The sequence below is a fragment of the Pelodiscus sinensis genome, chromosome 4 (genome assembly GCF_052426305.1).
Source record: "Pelodiscus sinensis isolate ZL-2025 chromosome 4, ASM5242630v1, whole genome shotgun sequence".
In the NCBI taxonomy this organism is placed as follows: Eukaryota; Metazoa; Chordata; order Testudines; family Trionychidae; genus Pelodiscus; species Pelodiscus sinensis.
The window spans coordinates 65,188,351-65,209,212 of record NC_143055.1 but is presented as its reverse complement, the minus strand read 5'-3'; the positions used below and the strand labels follow the sequence as shown (position 1 = coordinate 65,209,212).

At 42.2% G+C, this 20,862-nt stretch overlaps 1 protein-coding gene across 4 annotated transcripts in view; it reads left to right on the top strand.

Moving 5' to 3' along the window:
- Positions 1 to 3,605: 3,605 nt before the first annotated feature.
- Positions 3,606 to 20,862, top strand: part of NEIL3 (nei like DNA glycosylase 3) — a 47,798-nt gene continuing 30,541 nt past the window's right edge. Inside the window, exons 1-4 of one of the 4 annotated variants that reach the window (XR_012904250.2) lie at positions 3,606 to 3,911; positions 7,018 to 7,142; positions 14,649 to 14,783; positions 18,444 to 18,657. Coding sequence is in view for 2 of the 4 variants with exons in the window: in XM_075930237.2 (XP_075786352.2) it covers positions 3,771 to 3,911; positions 7,018 to 7,142; positions 14,649 to 14,783; positions 18,444 to 18,657 (615 nt within the window). In the remaining 2 variants the exon portion in view is untranslated. The remainder of the gene's footprint in view (positions 3,912 to 7,017; positions 7,143 to 14,648; positions 14,784 to 18,443; positions 18,658 to 20,862) is intronic. The other 3 variants (XR_012904249.2, XM_075930237.2, XM_075930236.2) reach the window with 3 other exon arrangements.

Below are 20,862 nucleotides of genomic sequence, written 5' to 3'. Positions count from 1 at the left end.
ATAAGTCAAATAATACAATTTTTGTAATAGAATTAAAATGACTTTCCACGAGGGTTCTTACCATACATGTTGTCATTTATTTTGTGGGCTAATAATACGTGGACTGTATATAACCTTCGGAAGAACAGGATAGGTTCATGGCTCCATGAATAGGGTAAACTACTTTAACACCACAATTTTGGATTAATTGCATTAGCAGACTTCATTTAGAAGGATTTGGTAATGTTTTTACAAGGTTTAAAAAGGATTTCATTAGGATTACATGGTATGCAGTTTATGCGTGTTTCACCCTTCTCATAAGCTCCCTAGGCAACCATGTAATGGATCATGTCAGCCTTGCTTATGCATTCTTATCCAACATTTTTTCATCCCAACATGAACGCCTGTGCTCTCATTATATACTTTTACCATCCCAGAAGAAAAAAAGATTATATCCATATAAAGTATCTCACTGATAAAATTGCCTGTATGACTAAAAGGGTGGGAAAAGTCAGTCCTGTATGTTGTTTTCAGAGAAATAGAAAAGATTATTAAGAAAAAATAAAATAAAATAAAAATCATTAAGAAAAAATAACATACTAAAAGTTTTTCAGAAAACACATGCATACAATTGTGGGATCAAGAATGTTTGTGCAGTGTATGCCTAGTTTTTGCATGCAATGATTACAAATGCCTACACAAATTAAATAACTGCACACTAATGTCCAGTTAGATGAATAAATTAGTGTATACAGTTGCACAATTTTCACATACAGTTACAATAGTTGTGTGGATTTGTATACACATTTGTGTAATTCCTCACCTGCAGATTTAAAAAAGTAGGTCATAAATGTTTACTGTGAGTGGTTTGCCACCGGCTTCCACATCTGTTATCCCAGTACCTCTGAATGTGGTCCAAGGAAGAATAGCATTATGTAAAATAGTAAAACTGTTAAATTGATCTTTAAACTCTGTACATAGAACTACTCTTGGGAGAGGTTGTCTCTTGTTGCCAATGGATTTTGCAGATCTGAAATATAGTGCTCCCTCTCTGTTCCCAACAATATTCTACATTTTAACAATGGACCACTGAAAAAGTTGTCAAAGATGTTTTAATACTAACAATTGATAATACTAATAATACTAACAATTTGAAAACAAAAATACACCTCCCCATCCTGTAACTCAAATGAATGACAAGCACATGATTAAAATTTGAGGACCACAATTTTGAATTTCCCACATTGCAATTATCACAACAGCTAGGATTATTCTGCTTATCACCTTGTAAAATGCAAGCAGTTGCACATTCAATATAGCTCCAATGTGATTAGAAAACTGTATGGCCAGTATTTTCACTCAGCTCTCATTGTTTATAAAGTTGCTGTCATCTATGTGCTTGTACTTTTCACAGTGGAACAAAAACACAAAGATTTACCAAGTTCAATATTTGGCATTTGTTTCAAATGGTAAAAGTGTCAAACCAGTGTCTGTTGCAGCACTTTATATTACATACATCCCTTCCCTTTATGGTATTTGTATCCTCAAATGTTTCTCTTAATGTGAACAAACTCCACAAGGTATCACCAAATACCATAATCTAATGTTCACTAATAATGGTTTGCACATATCTAGAGTTCAGTAAGAAGGTGAATGAAAGTGCATGTGAAGGAAGGGTCATTACAGATCGCCTTGTTAAAATAAAATTAATTAGTTTACAGAAGAAGAGTAAAAAAGGAAAGATAGCCTTATTAAATGGTTCTTATTGAAGCAATGGATACACCTACTTCCTCTGTAATTGGATGTGACAGTTAAAACCTGATCTGTTGCAGTGTGTCATCACAGGATAGTTACTGACATTTATAAAATGTCCAATTATAAACTACTGGTTGAACTTCTCTTGTCCCGCATCCTCTGGACCTGACTGATGTCAAACCAGAGAATTTGCCGAATCACAGGTCAATATTGTCTAGCAGCATTACCAACACTTCCACTGCTTGTTTGGCTCTCAGAAGAAATTTAGGTCTAAATTAGAGCTAAATAACAGCACACAACATTAAGAGCCAGGACTGGTGGTAGTAAATAAACTATGGGACTGCAGGAAACTCAGCCATTCCCCTGATAAGTGAACATCTGGCTAACTAAAATCATGCCGAACCACAGATGTTGCTGGACCAGAGAGTGCCAAACTAGAGAGATTCCATCTATATTTTTTTTAGGAGGAAAATGATATTTTGGTTAGAAAGTAAATGGAAGCTACTGGTCTCAATACTTTTTAAGATGTTTAAATATGAATTTAGGAGCCTAAATTTAGATACCCTTTTTTTATAAATCTTGTGATTGCTTCTTCTGGCTCGTGAGTTTAATATTTTGGTCAATAGTTGTCATTTTTGCAAGCCTTGTTTTTCAATTACTAATTAATCTAAACAGCTAAAACAGCTTCTGAAACTGCATGTCATTTATTGAATATAATATACTATAGCCAAGTACATCACATCATACACTTTTTAATTTTCTGGACATGTCTTATAATTTATTTATAGTAATATTTTGCAACTTTGGTGGGGGCTTTGCATAGTATCTGACTACATAAAGCTGCCTACAATGGCTACATAACTTTGAAACAAAAGAAAACAGATAACATAAACAAAGTTATCTACTTGTTATCTTTTCTGGGCTGCTTCTTTGGAAAGTACTGTATTTAGTAATTTCTTCACACATATTTAGGTATAAGCAAGGGTATGGAGAGTGTGAACATGTCTCCTAAAATATGCACAAATCCATGAGCAATGTTGACTCATGTTTAAATAGGAGGCCCAAAGTCAGAATTCTTTGATTCTGTTCCCAGTTCTTGTGCCAGGTCACATCCAGTCCAAATCACGTAAAAAAATTCTAAAGTATATTTTCCCTTAGTGATTGTTAAAATGCATGTTGGGATGCTCCTGGAATTGCCAGGGATTTTTTAAAATACGTATTTAAAGCATATCTGTCAACACTTTTGAGATGGCTATGAAATTCACCATCCCAAGCCTCTCATCTTCTTTTCAGAGGCTCTGAGACTGTGTGGATAAACATGTGCAATAGAGGTACTTATGTCACCATTCAAGGATTCATGTGATAACATACGGGAATTATTATTTAGGACACAGTGTCATAATGAAAGAATTCATGGGAGAACTAGAGAACTGGAATGAGGAGAGGGGACGAAATGACATGTTAGGTCAATAGCTTCAGTCCTCTTTTCCTGGAACCCCTTATGATGGACCAGCAAAACACTTCTATCTATGCACGGTCTTCTCACCATGTCTCAGGACAGGTTCTACCTTTTTCTCATTCTGATAGGGCCAAGGCCCAAAAGCTGGATTAAATTCTGAGAGATGGGAAATTTAGATCTTGCCTTTTGGTTTGCTCTCATACAGACGGGCTGTTTATGGCAGCTGGATGCTGGCCTACATTCCAGCGGCAGCAGGGAGTGTGCAGACTTGGTGTTGACGCCCTCAGGGTCCTTCATGGCTGCTTGGGACGGGTGCAGAGGATAGGGATCCCGTTTGGCTGCTGGACACAGAGCCCGGGTAGGAAGCCACGCTTGACCGTTGCACACAGATAAGCGGTGGGTGGGGATGCGCACTTGGCTCCTGCTCAGGGGAGCCGGGCCGGGGACGATGTTTGGCCCCACCCCACGGCAGGCGAGGGTAGCGGCGCTCTCCCTCCCGCAGGGCGTTGCAGAGACGAGACCGGGCGGGGCGGAGCAGCCGCCGAGCCGCGCGCGGGAGATTTGAGCGGGCCCGGCCATGGTGGAAGGTCCGGGCTGCACCCTGCACGGGGAGAGGATCCGGACCCGGGTGCGCCGGGGCCAGGCAGTTCGGGGCGTGCAAGGCAGCGCGCTGCTGCCAGCCCGGCCCTCCGCCCCGGGACCCGCCGCCTGCACCGGGGTGAGCAGCTGCGGCGGCGGCGGGAGTAGCCCGGCCGGACAGTAACAGCCGCCCAGCGCTAGCGAGGTGGGGCGGGACAGCTGCTCGGCCCTGTGAGTGGATGCGGCAGCGACACACTATAGGTGCCCTCAGCGGGGTGCAATAGGGGAGATGCCCTGCAGCTTGGGAGGAGCTTCAGTGGGGGGTGATGCTTATAAAGGCTCGCCTGGGGCGGGGGAGGCGGAGCTTCTAGCATCCCCTCCCCCCCCCCCCCGGAGTAAGTACAAGGGCTGCCCTTGTGCTTGGCTCTGGCGCTTTTCAGTGTCTGTCGCTGATCAGTCATTTCCCTTGACTCTTAAGCGACGAACCCAAGCGCTGGGCCTTTTACGACGCCTGCAGTCGACAGCGTTACACAAGTTTCTGGATTTTGTCAGGAGCGGTGACACAACTATAAGATCTAGAGCCCTGTTGCAAGGAGGCAGGATGTGATGTCCCCAGGCAGTGGAGGATACCCCAGATCTGGCTAGAGATGGGGCAATCTCCTTGAGCGCTTATGCAAGAAAGCCACGCCCCTATTGTGCTGATAGTCTGACTTCATACCCCATATGTAAACAGTCTCTGTGGCTCCTCAAAACTAGGATTGTTTTATAGCGCACGGCATCCATCCGGTTTTTGGGGGCACAGAGAAGAAGAATTTCTCTGATCTTTAAAAGAGGCTGATACAAGGACTAGCTTTCGCCTCTTGTATACTAAATGTATTAAGGGTAAAGTTTTCAAAAGTACATGCTGATTTTCAAAAGAAATGTAGGTACTTAGAGCCAGTTTTTACAAAGAATTCAGGCGCCTAAAGATGCAGAGAGGGAGCTAGTGGTTTTTTTTTTAACTAATAGTTCATGAAAAGTATTTCAGTGGGAATTACATTCCTTGATGTGTGTGTTTTTTCTTTTAAATCCCACTATATGCCTATCTGTATCTTTAGATACCTGAATATAATGTTGGCCTAAATCTTTTAAAAATAAACTTCACACTCGTAAACTAGTTACTCACTTTTGAAAACGTTACCTTCTTCCTTTACCGTTAGGAAACCAGATTAAGTGGAAGTGACACAATTTATTTAAAATTAAATCTGAGTTTTACAACAATACAAATGATGCAGTTGGTGTTCCTTTTAAGCTTTGAAATAGTGCAAAGGAGTTTTACTAGTAAAAATTCTTGTAGTTTGCTGTAGTTTTGAGGTTGATAAACTGTGCCTGACTAATCTGATCTTCAGGCAAGGTCATTAGTGTAACTGACAGACTTTTCTTCTGCAAAAATCATTGTAGAGGGTTAACTACAGCTGAGGTTTCTGGTAGTTGTTTGAGATTTTTTTTCACATTTCCCCCTCTCCCCCCAAAATAAGTGTACCCTTAATATATTCTTGTCCTCAACATAATCAATCAGCCATAGCAAATCTGGTGAAAAGATGATAGAACTGGAGAAATGTGAACCCATGTAGGAAATAATAAAGGGAATCTTTTCAGGTCACTTGTTTTAATTACAAAGGTGGTAATTTTTAAAATATCATTTGAGTTCTTGAGCCTACAATACAAAGAAAATCAAGTTGTTGCTGGCATTAGTTGCTTTTTAATTGCATAGGGTTCAGAAGTGTCCTGTACAAAGCCCAGAGGGCGAATGATACACATTAGCCCACAGAAAAGGAATTTTCAATTCCAGAATTATTGTTTTAAACTTATTAATTAGACAAATTATTTAACCAAATAAAAATGGGGTATCTGCTTTCCATGTATGCAGTATGTAATATCTCTGCTAATTCTTACCACCTTTGTTGTCAATATAAAACTATACAATAGCATACAGCTTTTGGGCCTTGTGGGACCTTTTTGTAGAAAAAAGTTGCTTAAATATACATAAGCAGGTCTGGTTAAGCTCTGAAGATTCAGTACTCCTTTCCTGAGTACTGAGTGGGCCTTTTTTTTTTTTTTTTGTTCGTTTCTGCACATGTGGGAAACTTGGTGTATCCCTTATGTTCTAAGCAGCAGGAATGTCACGATTTTTTTTGTTTGGTTTGATGTGTAACCTTCCACACAGACTAATGTTTTGCTGTAAGTCTGTATTAAGGTTCCACAGCAGTGCTCTTACACACAACTTTAAAAAGAATGTAGTGCAAAACATGATGTCATGAATTCTTATAATCTTCTGATTTCAGGATTTAAATAGTTTGAATAGATTGTGCCCTCATAAATTTATTAAAGGGGAAAAGACAGTGACGGTCATATTCTCAGATGATTAAATTCATTCTACCTGAGCAGAGGACCATTACAAGGACATCATTTAGGTTGCTACATGTGGATGAATCATAATCATCCAGTATAGAGGTCTCCAGAAGACTTCATGGCTTATGTAAGGACTTAAGTGGGACATGAAGGCCGTTGCTTTGGGAAGAATTTAAGGTGTTCTTTTAGCACAGAAGTTGAAGTGGTTTAATTTAAATCCTTTATAGAAACAATCAATTGAATTTTTGTTGTGTGGATTGGAAACTCTTATTTTGTTTTAAACTGATTCCTAATTGACTTAAAATAAACTATAATAAACTTTGTTTATCCCAAAATAAGTGTCTATATAGGGATTTCCAAAGGCTTAAATTGATATTTTCTAAAGTGCACTTGGGATTGGTGCAACAGACTCATACATTAGACAGACTCATACATTTTCTCCCCTGCCCTTCCCTTTGTCAACAGGAAAAGTGATATTGAATACAATAAATAATGGGCTGTCAAACTTACTTTAAATTGGTACTTTTATATCTATAGTTAGGAATACTAAATTATAAGGTAATTTGTATATATAACTAATTTAACTTATGTCACAAAGCTATTTAAAAAGAAAAAGTAGAGACTGAGAAACAACAGTCTTGGTCCTGTCAATTACTCATAATTTTGTTCGGAGAAGTAGAGAGACTTCTGAGGGAGAGGGTTTCCAGAGCTTGGCAAATGAATCGACTCACATATCATCGTGGACTTGTTTTAATAATAATAAAAAAGTAAATAAGCAGCACTTGTACCCTTGCAACAGTCTATGCACTGTTTCTTTCCTAAACATGTTCATGTGTGTGTGAATTTATTTTCAGACTGCTGTGACTGGGAATAATGCCTCCTGTCAGGATTTCCTGAGATTGCTGAAAGGATGTGTGTACACTGGTGTTGAAACTTTGGGGAAGGAGCTTTTTATGTATTTTGGACAGAAAGCATTGAGGTAAGAGAAAGTACAGTATTTCCTATATATACATTCTAACCATGTAGATTTTCAGAGGGTTTTTTTCATTCTCAGTACTATCATTTTCAGTTATTTGAAAGTTAATTAATATTGCAGAGAAGTTTCTCTATGCAATCTGTATCTAGACACCAGATATACTACACAAATAACAACGTGATTCTGCTTTTCCTTTATAAAAGGAGTTGGAAATGGTAACATCACAACCTACTGCTTTATTCACTTGAAAGCAGAGGGTGAGTGCCATTTTATTTCCTGAATTGTTTTAGATATTTCTAAATAAAATGCACTTAATGAAACTGCAGTGTGTTCTAGGCACTGCTGTCAGTTCTGCCTATAATTACAGTTGCCTAGAACTTTCATTACAAGTCCCTGTTTTCAGTTGCTTATAGCTGTGCCAAAGTTTAACTGTTTGGGCTGAAAGTGTCCATTCTAGGTGACTGTCTTAGACTGATGTTTGTTTTCTGTAAAGTTTAAAACAATTCAGTCATTGTTATAAATAAACTAGGGAAATACAATCTAGACAGGGTTACTATAAGGTAGGTGCATAACTAGTTTGATGACTGTTTCCAGAAAGTAGTTATCAGTGGTTTACAATCATGCTGGAAGGGCATAACAAGTGGGGTTCTGCAGGGATTAGTTTTGGGAACAGTTCTGTTCAACATGTCATTATCTTAATCATTGATAAAGATAGAGCGCTAGGAGGGATTGTAAGTGATTTGGAAATGGTTTTAGGTAAATAGGCTGAATTTCAGCCTAAGGACAAATACAAAGTACTCCACGTAGGAAGGAATAATAAACCTCTCACATACAAAGTCTGTCTAGAATGGAGTACTGCAGGAAGGGATCGAGGGATCAGTGGCTCACAAGCTAAATAGGAGTCCATAATATGACACTAGTGCAGAAAAAAAAAAAGAAAGAGAAGTCAAACATCATTCTGGGATGTATTAACAGGAGGGTTGTAAGCAAGACATGAAATTCTTCTGTTCTGTTCTGTGCTGAGTAGGCATCAACTAGAATACTGTGTCAAGTTCTGGGCACCACATTTCAGGAAAGATGCAGACAAATTGGAAAGGGTCCAGAGACAATCAATGGAAATTATTAAAGGTCTAGAAAATGACCCATAGGGGAAGACTGAAAGAATTGGATTTGTATAGTCTGGAAAAGAGAAGACTGAGAGGGACATAACAAGGATCCTAAAGTTCCTAAAAGGATAGCATAAGGAAAAGGAATAAAAGTTATTCTCCTTGATCGTCGAGGATAGAGCAAAAAGCAATGGGCTTAAATTACAGCAAGGGACAGTTAGGTTGGTCATTAGGAAAAACTTCCTAACTGTCAGGGTGATTAAGCACTGGCATAAATTGCCTAGGGAGGCTGTGGAATCTCCACCATTGGAGATATTTAAGAGAAGGTTAGATAAACAGCTGCTAGGGATGGTCCAGATCAGGGGTAGGCAATAAAAAAAAGGCAGCCCACAGGATTAGTTCCTGGCGTGCTGCTGCCACTATGTTTATCTGCACCCCAACATGTATTAGAGGATTGCAGTTCTGGTTGGCCGTAAATCGCCGTTCATGATCAATGTGAGCAGTGGGAAGTGTTGCAGATCGTTCCATGGTCGACATCAAAGGCATTTGTCGACCTCCCAGGTATGTCTCATCCCAGGAGGCATACCTGGGAGGTCGACAAATGCCTTTAATGTCGACCCCTGTGCGTCCAGACTACCGCGCTGAGCCGACAAACAGCTGATTGGCTCAGCGCGGCAGCCATGTAAATTTAAATGAAGCGGCGATTATTTAAGTCGCCGCTTCATTTTCCTATGCCTGGTAGTCTAAGCTACATGCCTCTGTCGACAGAGGCATGTAGTCTAGACGTACCCGTAGTGCTGGTCCACATATAAGGCAACAGTATGCTTTTGCTCCCAGTTCTCTTTACATCATGTGGATGAATTCTTAAGTGAATTTGGTCAAAAGAGCCAAAATTGAGCACCTTGATAGAGCAAGTGTGTCTACTGATGATCTCTGTGGCAAAGTGCTGTTGATTAACAGATGGCAGTAGATAGCTCATTCAGACCACTGGCTGATAATAGTTAGTCACTCTGACCAGTCATTAACCATAGTCATGGACTCACCCTACTCTCCATTGTCTCTCTGATTCTCTGATGACCTGTGACAAAAAAGGAGGGTGGAAAGAGAAACTGAAGGGAGAGACCTCTCTAAATTCATCAATTAAAGAGCAGTATTGCCAACCCAAAAATCACAAGGAATGCCTATACAGAGTGCTGTGGATCTAAAGGTCTTGAGTTCCACCGAGTTCCACCCATACTGATCACTCATCCTGGGATGGGGTGTAGCTTGATGTGATGAATTTCTATGGGTTCAATGTGCTTAAAAACACCTAGAAAATGACATACAAAACATTAGAAGAATATTAAGGTGACAGAGTAAAGCACTAAAAAATTAGGAAATAAATGACAGAATTTAGGTTGTCCATACAAACTGGACAGTGAATGAGGAGGAGGGTAATATGACAAGAGAGAACATTTTCTTGTGACAGTCTTGAGAGTTGGCAGTTGCTTTGCTCCAGACTTTCTATTTAATGTTAGGCAATCCTGGGTGATGTTACAAATGCATAAAGAGGTCAAATCAAGCTTGCAAAGTCATTGTTAATTCTGGTACTTCTGAAATGTTGAGTGTTTGATTTTGCATTTTTATTCTTTTTGTGTGTAACAACCAAATACAGTATCATATTCCCATAGGATGGTAAACAGAATGAATCCTCCCATTTAAAAAGTTCATTTCACTGACTTCACAGCACAAAAGTCCAACTTCTAAAACTGGTAGCATTAACAGGACATTTATTACAATTTTCTAAACTTAATTGATTAGGAGCAAACCATTTTACTGAAGAGTCTAAAAATACTTTATATAGATTACTCCCAATGTTTTCTGTTCAAATACATCACCTTTGAAACTTGGGTTCATGCTCTCGATGGATAGCTTCTACTTCTAGTTCTACCTGTTTCCAATCTATCATGCAGTATATGGATTGCTAATGGCTACTACAATGAAAGTGAAATTTATCTAACTTACGCTAAAATGTTTGGGCTGACTCATTTGAGAAACAAACAGAAAACCTAATTTGTATGGTCAGTGTAATACAGTATAGACATGTAGTGTTCTCAGATATTTAACATGAATATGAAATATGCATTAACTATTTTTTCTATGTCAAAAGTATAATTTTGCAAAAGTTATTTTCATTGTATCATTAAAAAAGAGAGAAACGTGCCCTCGTAGTATTAGAATATAATTCTATGGCACTGAAGGATTTTCAGTAATCTTAATAATTAAGCTGCCTTTTAAAATTAGTAATTGAAAGTATGTAATCAGAGCTTTAAGTAGAACAACAATTAAAAGTGTATGGATCTTTCATTTAACTCCATCTGTTACTTTTGAATCCTGTTTTGAAAAATAAATGATTTCTAACACTGGAAATTGAAATCCTTGCTTAGGGAAGAAAAAAAAATTGGTCCACTCAGTCACATCACTGACTGCTCTGAAATGCCTTTATAAATTGCCCCTATGAAATTCATCCTGAAGCTAGAAGGCAGCAATTCTTTATTACCAGGGGAAAATTACCTTAAAATTGTTCTCTTAAAACTGGACTTTTTGTACAACTCTAATACAAGCGAGGACCTGGAAAAGGACCCAAATAACACTTCCTCCTTGGCCAAAAGCCAGACACTGTAGGTTTATTTCTGTGTCCCTGGCTAGCATCACATCAGGGAAGGAAGATCTGGCCATGAAATCCTCTGTGCTGATTGAATGACTCCTAGATGAATGAGGTACAACTTGGATACAAATTAGCACTTGAAAGAAATCTACTTTTTCTGAATTTGCGATCCACCTATCATTGATAAATGGGACAGTATGATCCACTCTCTGATTTTTGTGTTTCCTCTTAGTTGATTTTTGAGGATTACCACGAGATATTTTTGTGTTTATGGTGGTAGTATCTCTTAAAACTAAGAAATAAATGAATCATTTAAAACCTGAAGAAGTGAGTGGGGTAGAATTCTGTAAAAAAATTCATCTGCAAACTCTGCTAATCAGTGACTAGAGACTAATTTGCTCTAAACTGTCATTTCCTTCAGTCGTGAGAGCACCCTTCAAAGGATGTTCTGACGGTCTGTTTTCTTCAGAATAGCTATAAATGTACCATTGGACTGCAGCTGAATAATTCCACCAGGAAATCATCAAGGATTTTGTTAAAGTAAGTGTGTGTGTGTGTGTGTGTGTGTGTGTGTGTGTGTGTGTGTGTGTGTGTACACACACACACCACACACATATATATATTTAGAAAGGCAAAACTTAGACACATTCCATGTAGAAAGGATTCTAATTTGTGGAGCCCAAATAAAATGTCATTAAAAGCAGTGGAAAGATTCCCACTAATTTCATTAGGAGTTATATCCAGGACCTTAATGCACCTTTGTAATAAAATTTTACCAACTTTTTTTCTTGTTCCTATACAGATTGGACCTCCATGGTTCAGCACCCTTGGGACCTGAGCGGTCCCAGGTGAGGGAATTTTCCATACTAGAGAAGGTCCCCTGCCATTGCCCTCTTAGCCTTCTGCCAGCTCCTTCGGCCCTGAATCTGCTTTCAGAATGGCTGCCCCAACCCTATTGCTAACACAGCAGCATGCAGCCCTGGCTCTGCTGCTGTGGCACCAGCCCCACTGCTGGGTGACATGTAGCTCTGGTTGAGCTGCCCTGGTCTCAACTGGATTGCCACAGCAGCACCAGCCCTGCTGCCAGTCGTCATAGAGCCCCAGTTAGGCTGCTGGCCTGCCCTGGCCTCAGTTGGGTTGTGGCTGCCACAGCCTCAGCTTCCCCTGCTGGGCTGCAGAGCCCTGGCCTTACTGCCAGCCAGGCTGCTGTGGCTCTGTCCCCATTGCCAGGCTGCTGGCATATAGCCCTAATTGGGCCAGCATGCAAGGGCTGCTCTGGCCCTAGGTGGGTTGTTGGCTACCACAGTCCCACTGGCTCGCTTGTTCAGGAACATCTATGGTCCTGCCAAATCATGGATGTCGCCAGATGAGAGAGTTCTGGCTTTGGGAGGTTCAACCTGTAACAATGGTCTTGTTACAGAGCAACTATTTTCCAGGAAATAATGAGAGCTTTGCTCTTAAACAAACAAAAAAACCCCAGCCCTCCTCCCCCGCCCACGCACAAAAACTTCTGCTCAATGTCTTATGCAGCTGAACAGTTACAACAGCTCTTTTTTCTCTCTTTAAAAAAATCTGCTTTTTAATGCTAGCTGTCATCAGACAGCAGAACCAAGATTTCAATTAAAGTAGCTTACGTCCCCACTTTCCCCTTAATTAAAATGACAAGAATGCTATTTTTCATTGTTTCAGCACATCAGGGATAATGAGGCACACTGGAATGGAATTTGTAAAGTTCTTAAGGCTTTTAATATAAAAGGAATTTATTCTTGGAAGTGATTTGAGATATTCTACTAGTGTATTTGTAAACTGAGAAGTAGTTATGACAGCTAGTTTTCTGACTGTAGTGCACTTTTAAACAGGACACTGGACCTCCATAAGTGAGACTATTAATTACTACCATACACATTATTTTTTTCTTGTCAAGAACTTTTAGGAAATGTCAAATGCATTTATGATAACGCACAACAGGATTTAAAGTTTATGTTTAACCCCTGTCCTCTCCCCCATACTGCTTAACCTTGTGCAATGCTATAATGTGGCAACAGAGACCTGGAAGTGTATAGAAGTAACAGCTACTGTCAAAATAGCTGTATTTATTAACTTAACTGAATAAGGAAAAGCTTCTGAAAGGCACAATATACTTCAAGATTCAGTTTACAATAAAGGTTGTCTTTTGGATTTATAATAAATTACCTAACAATGTAAACTTTGTTACTATTTTCTAATTGACATTGTAATCTTAAAGTTAACCATACATTTTTTCAAAGAAACCATCCTTCTAGTATTTTTATTTAAAAGTAAGAATAAACAAATGTGTGGCATTATAGAGGAGAGATTAAAAACAAATTGATATTTCAAATGTTGTCTTTGTGTTCTGTCATGTGCCAGGCCTTATTTTTCCCCCTTTTGGTCTAGTATTCAACTTCTAAACCATAAAATAATTAACCTCTCTGTGATAGAAAGTATTTTAAAAGAAAAGCATAGAAATAAGATTTCCTATTGAGGATGTAGGGTGTATTTGGGATGTTAATATGTGTTTATTTTTGTAAACTTGTCACCACTGAAAATTTCAGTGGTTGCAGTTTACACACAGGAGGAGAGATGGAAGCTGGCTCTGTGCAAGCACCGGCTCCCACCTGACTCTTTCTGTTCCCCCCACCCCCACTCTGCCCAACACTGCTGCCTCTGTATCAGAAGCAGCAGTGTGGGGGGCATGTGTCTCCATGGGAGCCAGTGCTTGCGGGGAGTTTTAAGCTTTTTAAGCTCTATTGAAGGAAGCAGCATGGGGGTACAGGTGCAAGCCAACTCTGCACGTACCGGCTCCTGGCCGTCCACTCCCGCCCCCATGCTGCTTCCTCTGATACAGAGGCAGAAGTGTGGGGAAAGGTGTAGGAGGGAAGTGGCTCAACTACACTCCTTTGGCATGTTGCCTCAAAGCTCATCAGTAGAGAAATCAGAGCACCTCAAATATCATCACTTTTGTGTTTTTTGCGTCTTCAGCCTCACCTGAACTAATAAATGTGAGCACTTCTGTTTAAATAATTTTTAAGAATTTTAAAAATCTGCACAATCTTTGCACTGGATAGAGGTGGGGAAAAGACCTATCTGCCACACAGGACAGATGCTAGTCATATTGTTTGATGACACCTGGAAGGAACTCAATACCACGATGGAAAAAAAAGGTGGTAGTGAAACAACTGGAAGTTTGGTCTCCTATGTCAGATCATTGTGACTTGGCCAAAGAAAAGCTGATGATAGAATATTCTTTGAGAAGAACACCGTTCTTGTTTTAGTGAGTCTTAATTTTAAAATGAGTCAGCAAGAAAGAAAATGTGTATTTCTCCCCCCCCCCCCCCCCCCCCAATTGTCCCTGGGTTTACATGAACTTCCATGGAGGACACTGGCAGGGGATCTAGGAGGGCAACGTTACAGGTGAAGAAACTCCAAGGATGCTGCTCTGTATTATAACGGCACAAAAGTGTTTCAAATGTAAATCTTTAACTCAATGGCAACTTTGATTATGATGGTCACTGTATACTTAAGTGCTTCTTAGTTGCTACTAAATACCATTATTTGTGGGAGGAATGAGAAGTTGAGTAACAAGAACTTCATGTTACCCTGTTGTTCCTATTGATAAGGATTATTATATATACTTAGCAAATTTAATTGCCAAGCTAGAAAATAGCCTATTAAGATGCCTAGGAGTGTTGTGAAGATACATGGGGTTTTTTTTTCAGAAATGTATTTCTCACCTAGGGTTCACTTTGGCATGAATGGTTCCATGTGTATTAATCCAACGGCAAACAAAGATCGAAATGGAGTACCACCAGTTCTGGAAATACATTTTACTGATGATATGGTTTGTTTCTTTGATGCAACAGTAGAGCTTAGGTAAAGTAAAAATTACAGTATTTCTTCGGTGTTCAGTCTGTGTTCTTTTTATAAATATAACAAGGTTTTCATCATACAGGAATATTGGCATTTGGAATCACACAGGCAGTTTTTAAATGATGCATACAAATGTCTTTATGCATAAGAATGTTGTTCATTGAAATCTGATGTATGTCATGAAAGACATTAATCTGTTGGTTTCTCTGTATCCCAAAACTATTTTTGAAGATCTGTTAATGAAAGAAATTGTACTTTTCAATTTTTGCACTGGAGCTACATGTCTCCATTACAAATTTCAGGCAAATTTCCCTAATGCAGATATCTAATGTATCATTCATATGTGAACCGTGTCCACATAGTATTTAAGCACAGAAACTCAGTCTTTCATTGATCCTTACAACACCTCTGTGATGAGCAGACTAATATCCCCATTCCACATATGGGAACACTGAGGCCACATTTACACTGGCAGATGTAAAGTGCTGGTAGCTAGAGCGATTCTCATAGAGCGCTGCAGGGAAACTGCTGTTGTGTGGCTACCCTGTACTCCTTGTGGTAGTGGAGCGTGTCCACATTAGCAGCTCTTGCCATGCCAGAGATAGCAGTGCATTGTGGTAGCTATCCTACTGTGTAACTGGCCACAGGGTGTCTTGGAAAGGGTTTGCAGTGCCACATGGAGCTGTGTCCTATGATGCAGGTTTCCCAGTTTCATTGCTCTGTGATTATGCTAACGGACAGCTGCTTTTCCACAGAAGTCAGGGGAAAAGGGAAGATTGTGAGTGAGTGTGTGTGTTTGTATGAGGGGCAAGGAGGATACTGTGTGTTTTGGGGATATCAGCATGCTGTCTTGTAAGTTCAGACAGCAGCGGAAAACCTCCTCTCCTGAGGAATGAGGAGAGGGAAACCCCAACATCTCAGCCTCTGCCTGCTCCACCCCACCTCTCTCCCGGACTCTTTGCACAGTCTGTCTCTCTCTTTCTTAACTCTCACTCATAAAGACACATACTTCTGTGTTCAACAGTGAGAGAATTTCATCTGAATGGTTTGCTGTGTGTCCCAGAGCAAATCAGCACAGCATGCAGGCTGTCTGAAATGGAGCTCTGAAAGGGGATATGTGCATGTCTGCAGGGCAGACAGATGAGTTTCACAAACAAAAAGGAGATGGGAGTTGAGGGATTGTGGGCAATTTTGGGAGGCCAGTCAGGATGCAGCAATCCTTTCAAGTGCCCACACTGGCCCCCCCAGTGCTGTATCCAGAGTGCAGCAAGGTCTGCGTTTCTCAGCAAGGTGACTAACCTAGGGCGCAGCAACTACTGAGTTAGTGCGCACTAAGTGCTTAGCCAGTGTGGACACCTTGGGAGTTACAGCACTGGGAGCTGAATTATTCTACAAAAGCCACGGAGGATGCGGGCGGCGGGACCACGGCGCGTCTGGGCGGTCCCGCCGCCCGTATCCTCCGCGGCGAGAAAAGCCGCTCCGCGTCTCCCTGGTCTGCTGGGGGCGGCGGGGGGCGCAGCTAGCTGCGTCCGCCCCAGTTGCTCTGTCCCAGGCATCCAGATTCAGCCGCTGTTGAAACTGATCAGTGGCTGATTCCAGGAAGCCCGGGGCAGAGCAACTCTGCCTCGGGCTTCCTGTAGTCAGCCGCTGGTCAGTTTCAGCAGCGGCTGACTTGGGGACACCTGGGGCAGAGAAGCTGGGGTGCTGCCGGGTTGGTCCCGCCGCGCCAAGGGTCGGCGCTACCAGATCAACCCAGCAGCACTCCAGCTGCTCTGCCCCAGGCGTGTCCTATTCAGCTGCTGCTGGTCAGTTTCAACAGCGGCTGAATCTGGACGCCTGGGACAGAGCAGCTGGGGCGCTGCCGGGTTGGTAGCAAGTCAGGTGCTGCTGAAACTGATCAGCGGCTGATTCCAGGAAGCCCGGGGCAAAGCAGCTTTGCCTCGGGCTTCCTGTAGTCAGCCGCTGGTCAGTTTCAGCAGCGGCTGAATCGGGGACACCTGGGGTACAATATGTACCAGTTCCGACTTACATTCAACTTAAGAACAAACCTACAGTCCCTATCTTGTACGTAACCCGGGGACTGCCTATACTCACCTGGGATGTGGAAGATCCTTGTTTGAAGTCTTCCCTTTGCCTAATGAGGATAAAGATGGCAGATCCCCTGTTCAAATCCTGTCAGGGGAATGTCCTAACCACTCCACTGTGGGATATTTTGGTGTCTGTCTCACTCAGTCTTGCTTGTAGGTGCTGTTCCAATTGTGGATGAATAACTGTTGATTGGATTAGACAATTGGAAATTGAGTGACTGTGTTGCCTATTGGTTAGGGCACTCACTTAGGAAATGAGAGCCAGGATCCAGTTCTCCTACTCCAGTGATACTTGTATGATTTATCCACAATGGAACAGTTTCAGTGGAAGAGACTAAGGGACCCCCATCTCAGAATATTCCATCACACAGTGTTTAGGGCACTCTCCGGCAGACCCCCCAGTCAAATCTTTGGGCAGAATAGGGACTTGAATTGGTGTCTCCCACATCCCAAAAAATTGAGAGGGAGTTACTCCTGTCTCAATCCCCACTCCCATAAATTTTGTAAAGCGTTAGGTGGTCTTGAACATGTCCACTAGATTAGGGGCTACATGTCAGGTAGATGAACAACTGTCTTCCCCTGGTTCATGAATCATTTGGCGGTTAGGCAGGAGATACGCATCAGGAGGCCCATTTGCCTACTCAGAGACAAAAGCTTAGGCATCTAGGCTATGTGTACACAGCAACATTATTTCAAAATAACTACTGTTATTTCGAAATAGCATAGTCCACATCTACACAGCCGGCAGTTATTTTGACATAATGTCGAAATACTGTCAAGTTGGAGGACTCATACTCTGACTCCTGTAACCCACATTGTACGAGGAGTAAGGGAAGTCAGAGGAAGAGTGCTCTGTTTCAAAATGAGTGCTCTGTAGACAGCACCAAAACTTGAAATAAGCAGTTTCAAAATAAGCTGCGCAATTGACGTAGCTCAGTTTGCATATTTTATTTTGAGTTAAGCCCTGCTGTATAGACGCGTCCCTAGTGAACTTTTTCTGCAAAAGTTTAGGTGCCAAACAAGTTCAGGTTTCTATAGTTAGGTTGGAACCCAGAGAGTTTTGTGAATTGTAGTGGTGCATAAAAATGGGATTAGAGTGTCTAAATCTGGGGATTAGCTTTCCAGTATCTTGATGAATCCTGCTCAGAGGGACTTGCCACACGAGAAGTTTATGGTGGAGAGAGGGATGGAAACCAGGTCCCAGACTAGTTCCCTGCCCATTGGGCCATCTTCCCCTATATTTAGTTACAATTGAGAGTCTCTCCTTTGGAAATAATTTGGAAATATAATTTCTAAAGCCAGACTGGCAATTATTCTTGGAGCTGATCTGAACAAAGATAGAATGTGTGCTTATGGATGTGGCTTGGCACTAACCTAATCTATGTATATGTACTTAAACCACCATATTAAAAAAAAAAGAAAGGTTAAGACTTGTTTTTCTATGCATGTCATGAGTATCTGGGGGCTTTTTGATCAGTGTGTAATGTGCGATTACACTCAGAAATACTACACATTGTGGAAGTGGAGTCTAGTTACATGCAATATAGATTATTTTGTGTTTTGTCTTGTCTTGCAGGAATGCCGCTGAAAGCAAGCAGAAAATAAGAATGATGGAAGACTTAGATGTATGCTCATCAAAATTTAGTTTTTTACGAGCAGAAAGTGAGATAAAGCGACAAAAAGGTCGCATGCTATGTGATGTGTTATTGGATCAGGGAGTATTACCTGGAGTTGGAAATATCATAAAAAATGAAGCACTCTTTGACAGTGGTCTCCATCCTGTTGTTAAAGTACGTGAAGTATTTCCAGGGACTCCTTCTATATTCTTGTATTGTAAGCAGCTATTAAGAACATAAACATGTGTCTACAAGACAATTGGTCTAGTTTAGATATTTGTAAGGAGGAGCTTGTAAGGTCTCCATATTTTTCCCCCCTGCACTTACCCTAATTATTTCCATCTCGGATGCCAGTGATCCCTACTGTCATGTTTGACCAGACCTGGGTAAAATATCTTCTGTGGTCCGGATCTGGCGGTGCGCCCCCTCTCTCCCCCTGTATGCTTGGCACCCTGCATGCTTCTGAATGAAGCTGCTGCTGGGTTCTGTTTGAACAGCTGTGAGTTTTCACACATTGCTCCTGTCCCCAGCACAATCCTGTTGGCCGATTTTTGGCCAATGGGAGCTGCCTGTTGTCAACAGGCCATTTCAGAAGCACCTTCCCCTCAGGTTTGTAGCTGTTCAAAAACCAAATGGCCCCTGCAGCAAGTATGGAGGTAGGGCAGGCAGAGGGGTCTGCTCGAGAGAGCTGCTGGCTAGGAGTCAAGCAGGCAAGTCTGCCAGTCAGAGCCGGATTCTGGCACCTCAACCCTTTGCCCTGCTACCCCTCAGAACCCAGTGTGCCCCCATACCCCCTCCCAGGTCTTGCACCCCAAACCCTCTGCCGCATGTCACAACCCAAACTCTCTGCCCCCTTTTGCCTCTCCCAGATCCTGCACCCCAACCCCTGCCCCGTGTCACAATCCAAACCCCTGCACCACCTCCTGCATTCCAGTCCCCTGCCCCAAGTCACAGTCCCTCTTCCCCTAAGTCAGTGGTTCCCAACCTTTTTGATTCCGGGGACCAACAGACCCATTTTGGCACATCAGCAACATTTTATTTGCATATTTGACTATTCATTATGCAAATAAAGCATTGCCAGTCCAACAAAAGCACAGCCCCCAGTACAGCCCCCCACCCCATAGAGGCCCCCCCACACCACCAGACACACCAGTATCAGCTTCCTGTCCCCATAGCCCCCCAATGCCAGCTCTACCCCCATAGCCCCCCTACTATTAGTTCAGCCTCCAGAGCCCCCAAGCACTAGCCCCACCCCTGAAGCCCCCAGTGCTTTCCCCGCCCCCCTCACTTAGCCCTGCGCTGCTGCCCATGTGGCTGTGGCACTGAGGGCTGGGGAACACCGCTCAGCGCCTCCCTGCCCATTGCAGCTGTTGGGAAAGGTATGTCCTGCTCTGCCTCTTCGCCAACCAGCGCCGGGCAGGAGACGGGTCTCCTCCCAGTTGCAGAAGAGTGTTCACTGCATGGCAGGAGGGTCCTCCTGCTGTGCAGGGAAGTGCTCTTCCACAGCCAGGAGACCCACACCTGCCTGCCGGTTGGCTGAGAGGCGGGTTAGGACATGCCTCTTCCAGCAGCCGTGGCAAGAGCGGTGTACCCCAGCCCCCGTTCCCAGAGCCACTGTGGCCAGCAGCCAGAGGTCTGCAGCCCATTGGGAACCACTGCCCTAGGTTATAGCACAACCCCTTTCCCCTACATCCTAGTCCCCTTCCCCAGGTCACAACACCCTCTTGCCCAAGGTCACAACTCAAACCTCTGCATTCTAGTCCCTTAACCCAAGTCAAGGGTTCTGCCTCCTTCATCCAAACTCTTTCCCAGGACCCACACCCTCTCCTGCACCCCAATCCCTTATTGAAAGCTCTCTTCTGCACCCAACCTCCATCCCAGACCCAGCACCTCCTCCATTAATATGAGTGTGTGGCCCCTGACCACTTTCCAAATTCTTAGAGTGAGTCCCATAAAAAAACTATTGTCCACCCCTGTGTTTGACCATCCTGCCTTAGGGGGTTAGTGTGGCACTCTCTGGAGTCCTGTCAAAATGACTTATGGGTTGGATATGAAAGTTGTTGCGGCACTGCATTCACCAAAAGGCAAGCATGCGATCTCTTCAACTCATATCCTTTCTTGACTAGAATAAATGTAATTTTCAAATTCTGACCCACTGTCTTGAATCATGTGGGCTACTGTGATATTACCATGCCAGCCCATTATAAAATAAATTAATAAGCATATTACAGACAGCTTGCATTTTGCTTGCTAAAATTCCTACAAAAATCCCTGTGGGCTCTACATAGTTTACATTGCAACATATTTTCTTCATCATATTCAGTTTCTTTAGTACCTCAGATTCTGCTGTCAAGCTTTTCCCATGCAGTTCATTCACAA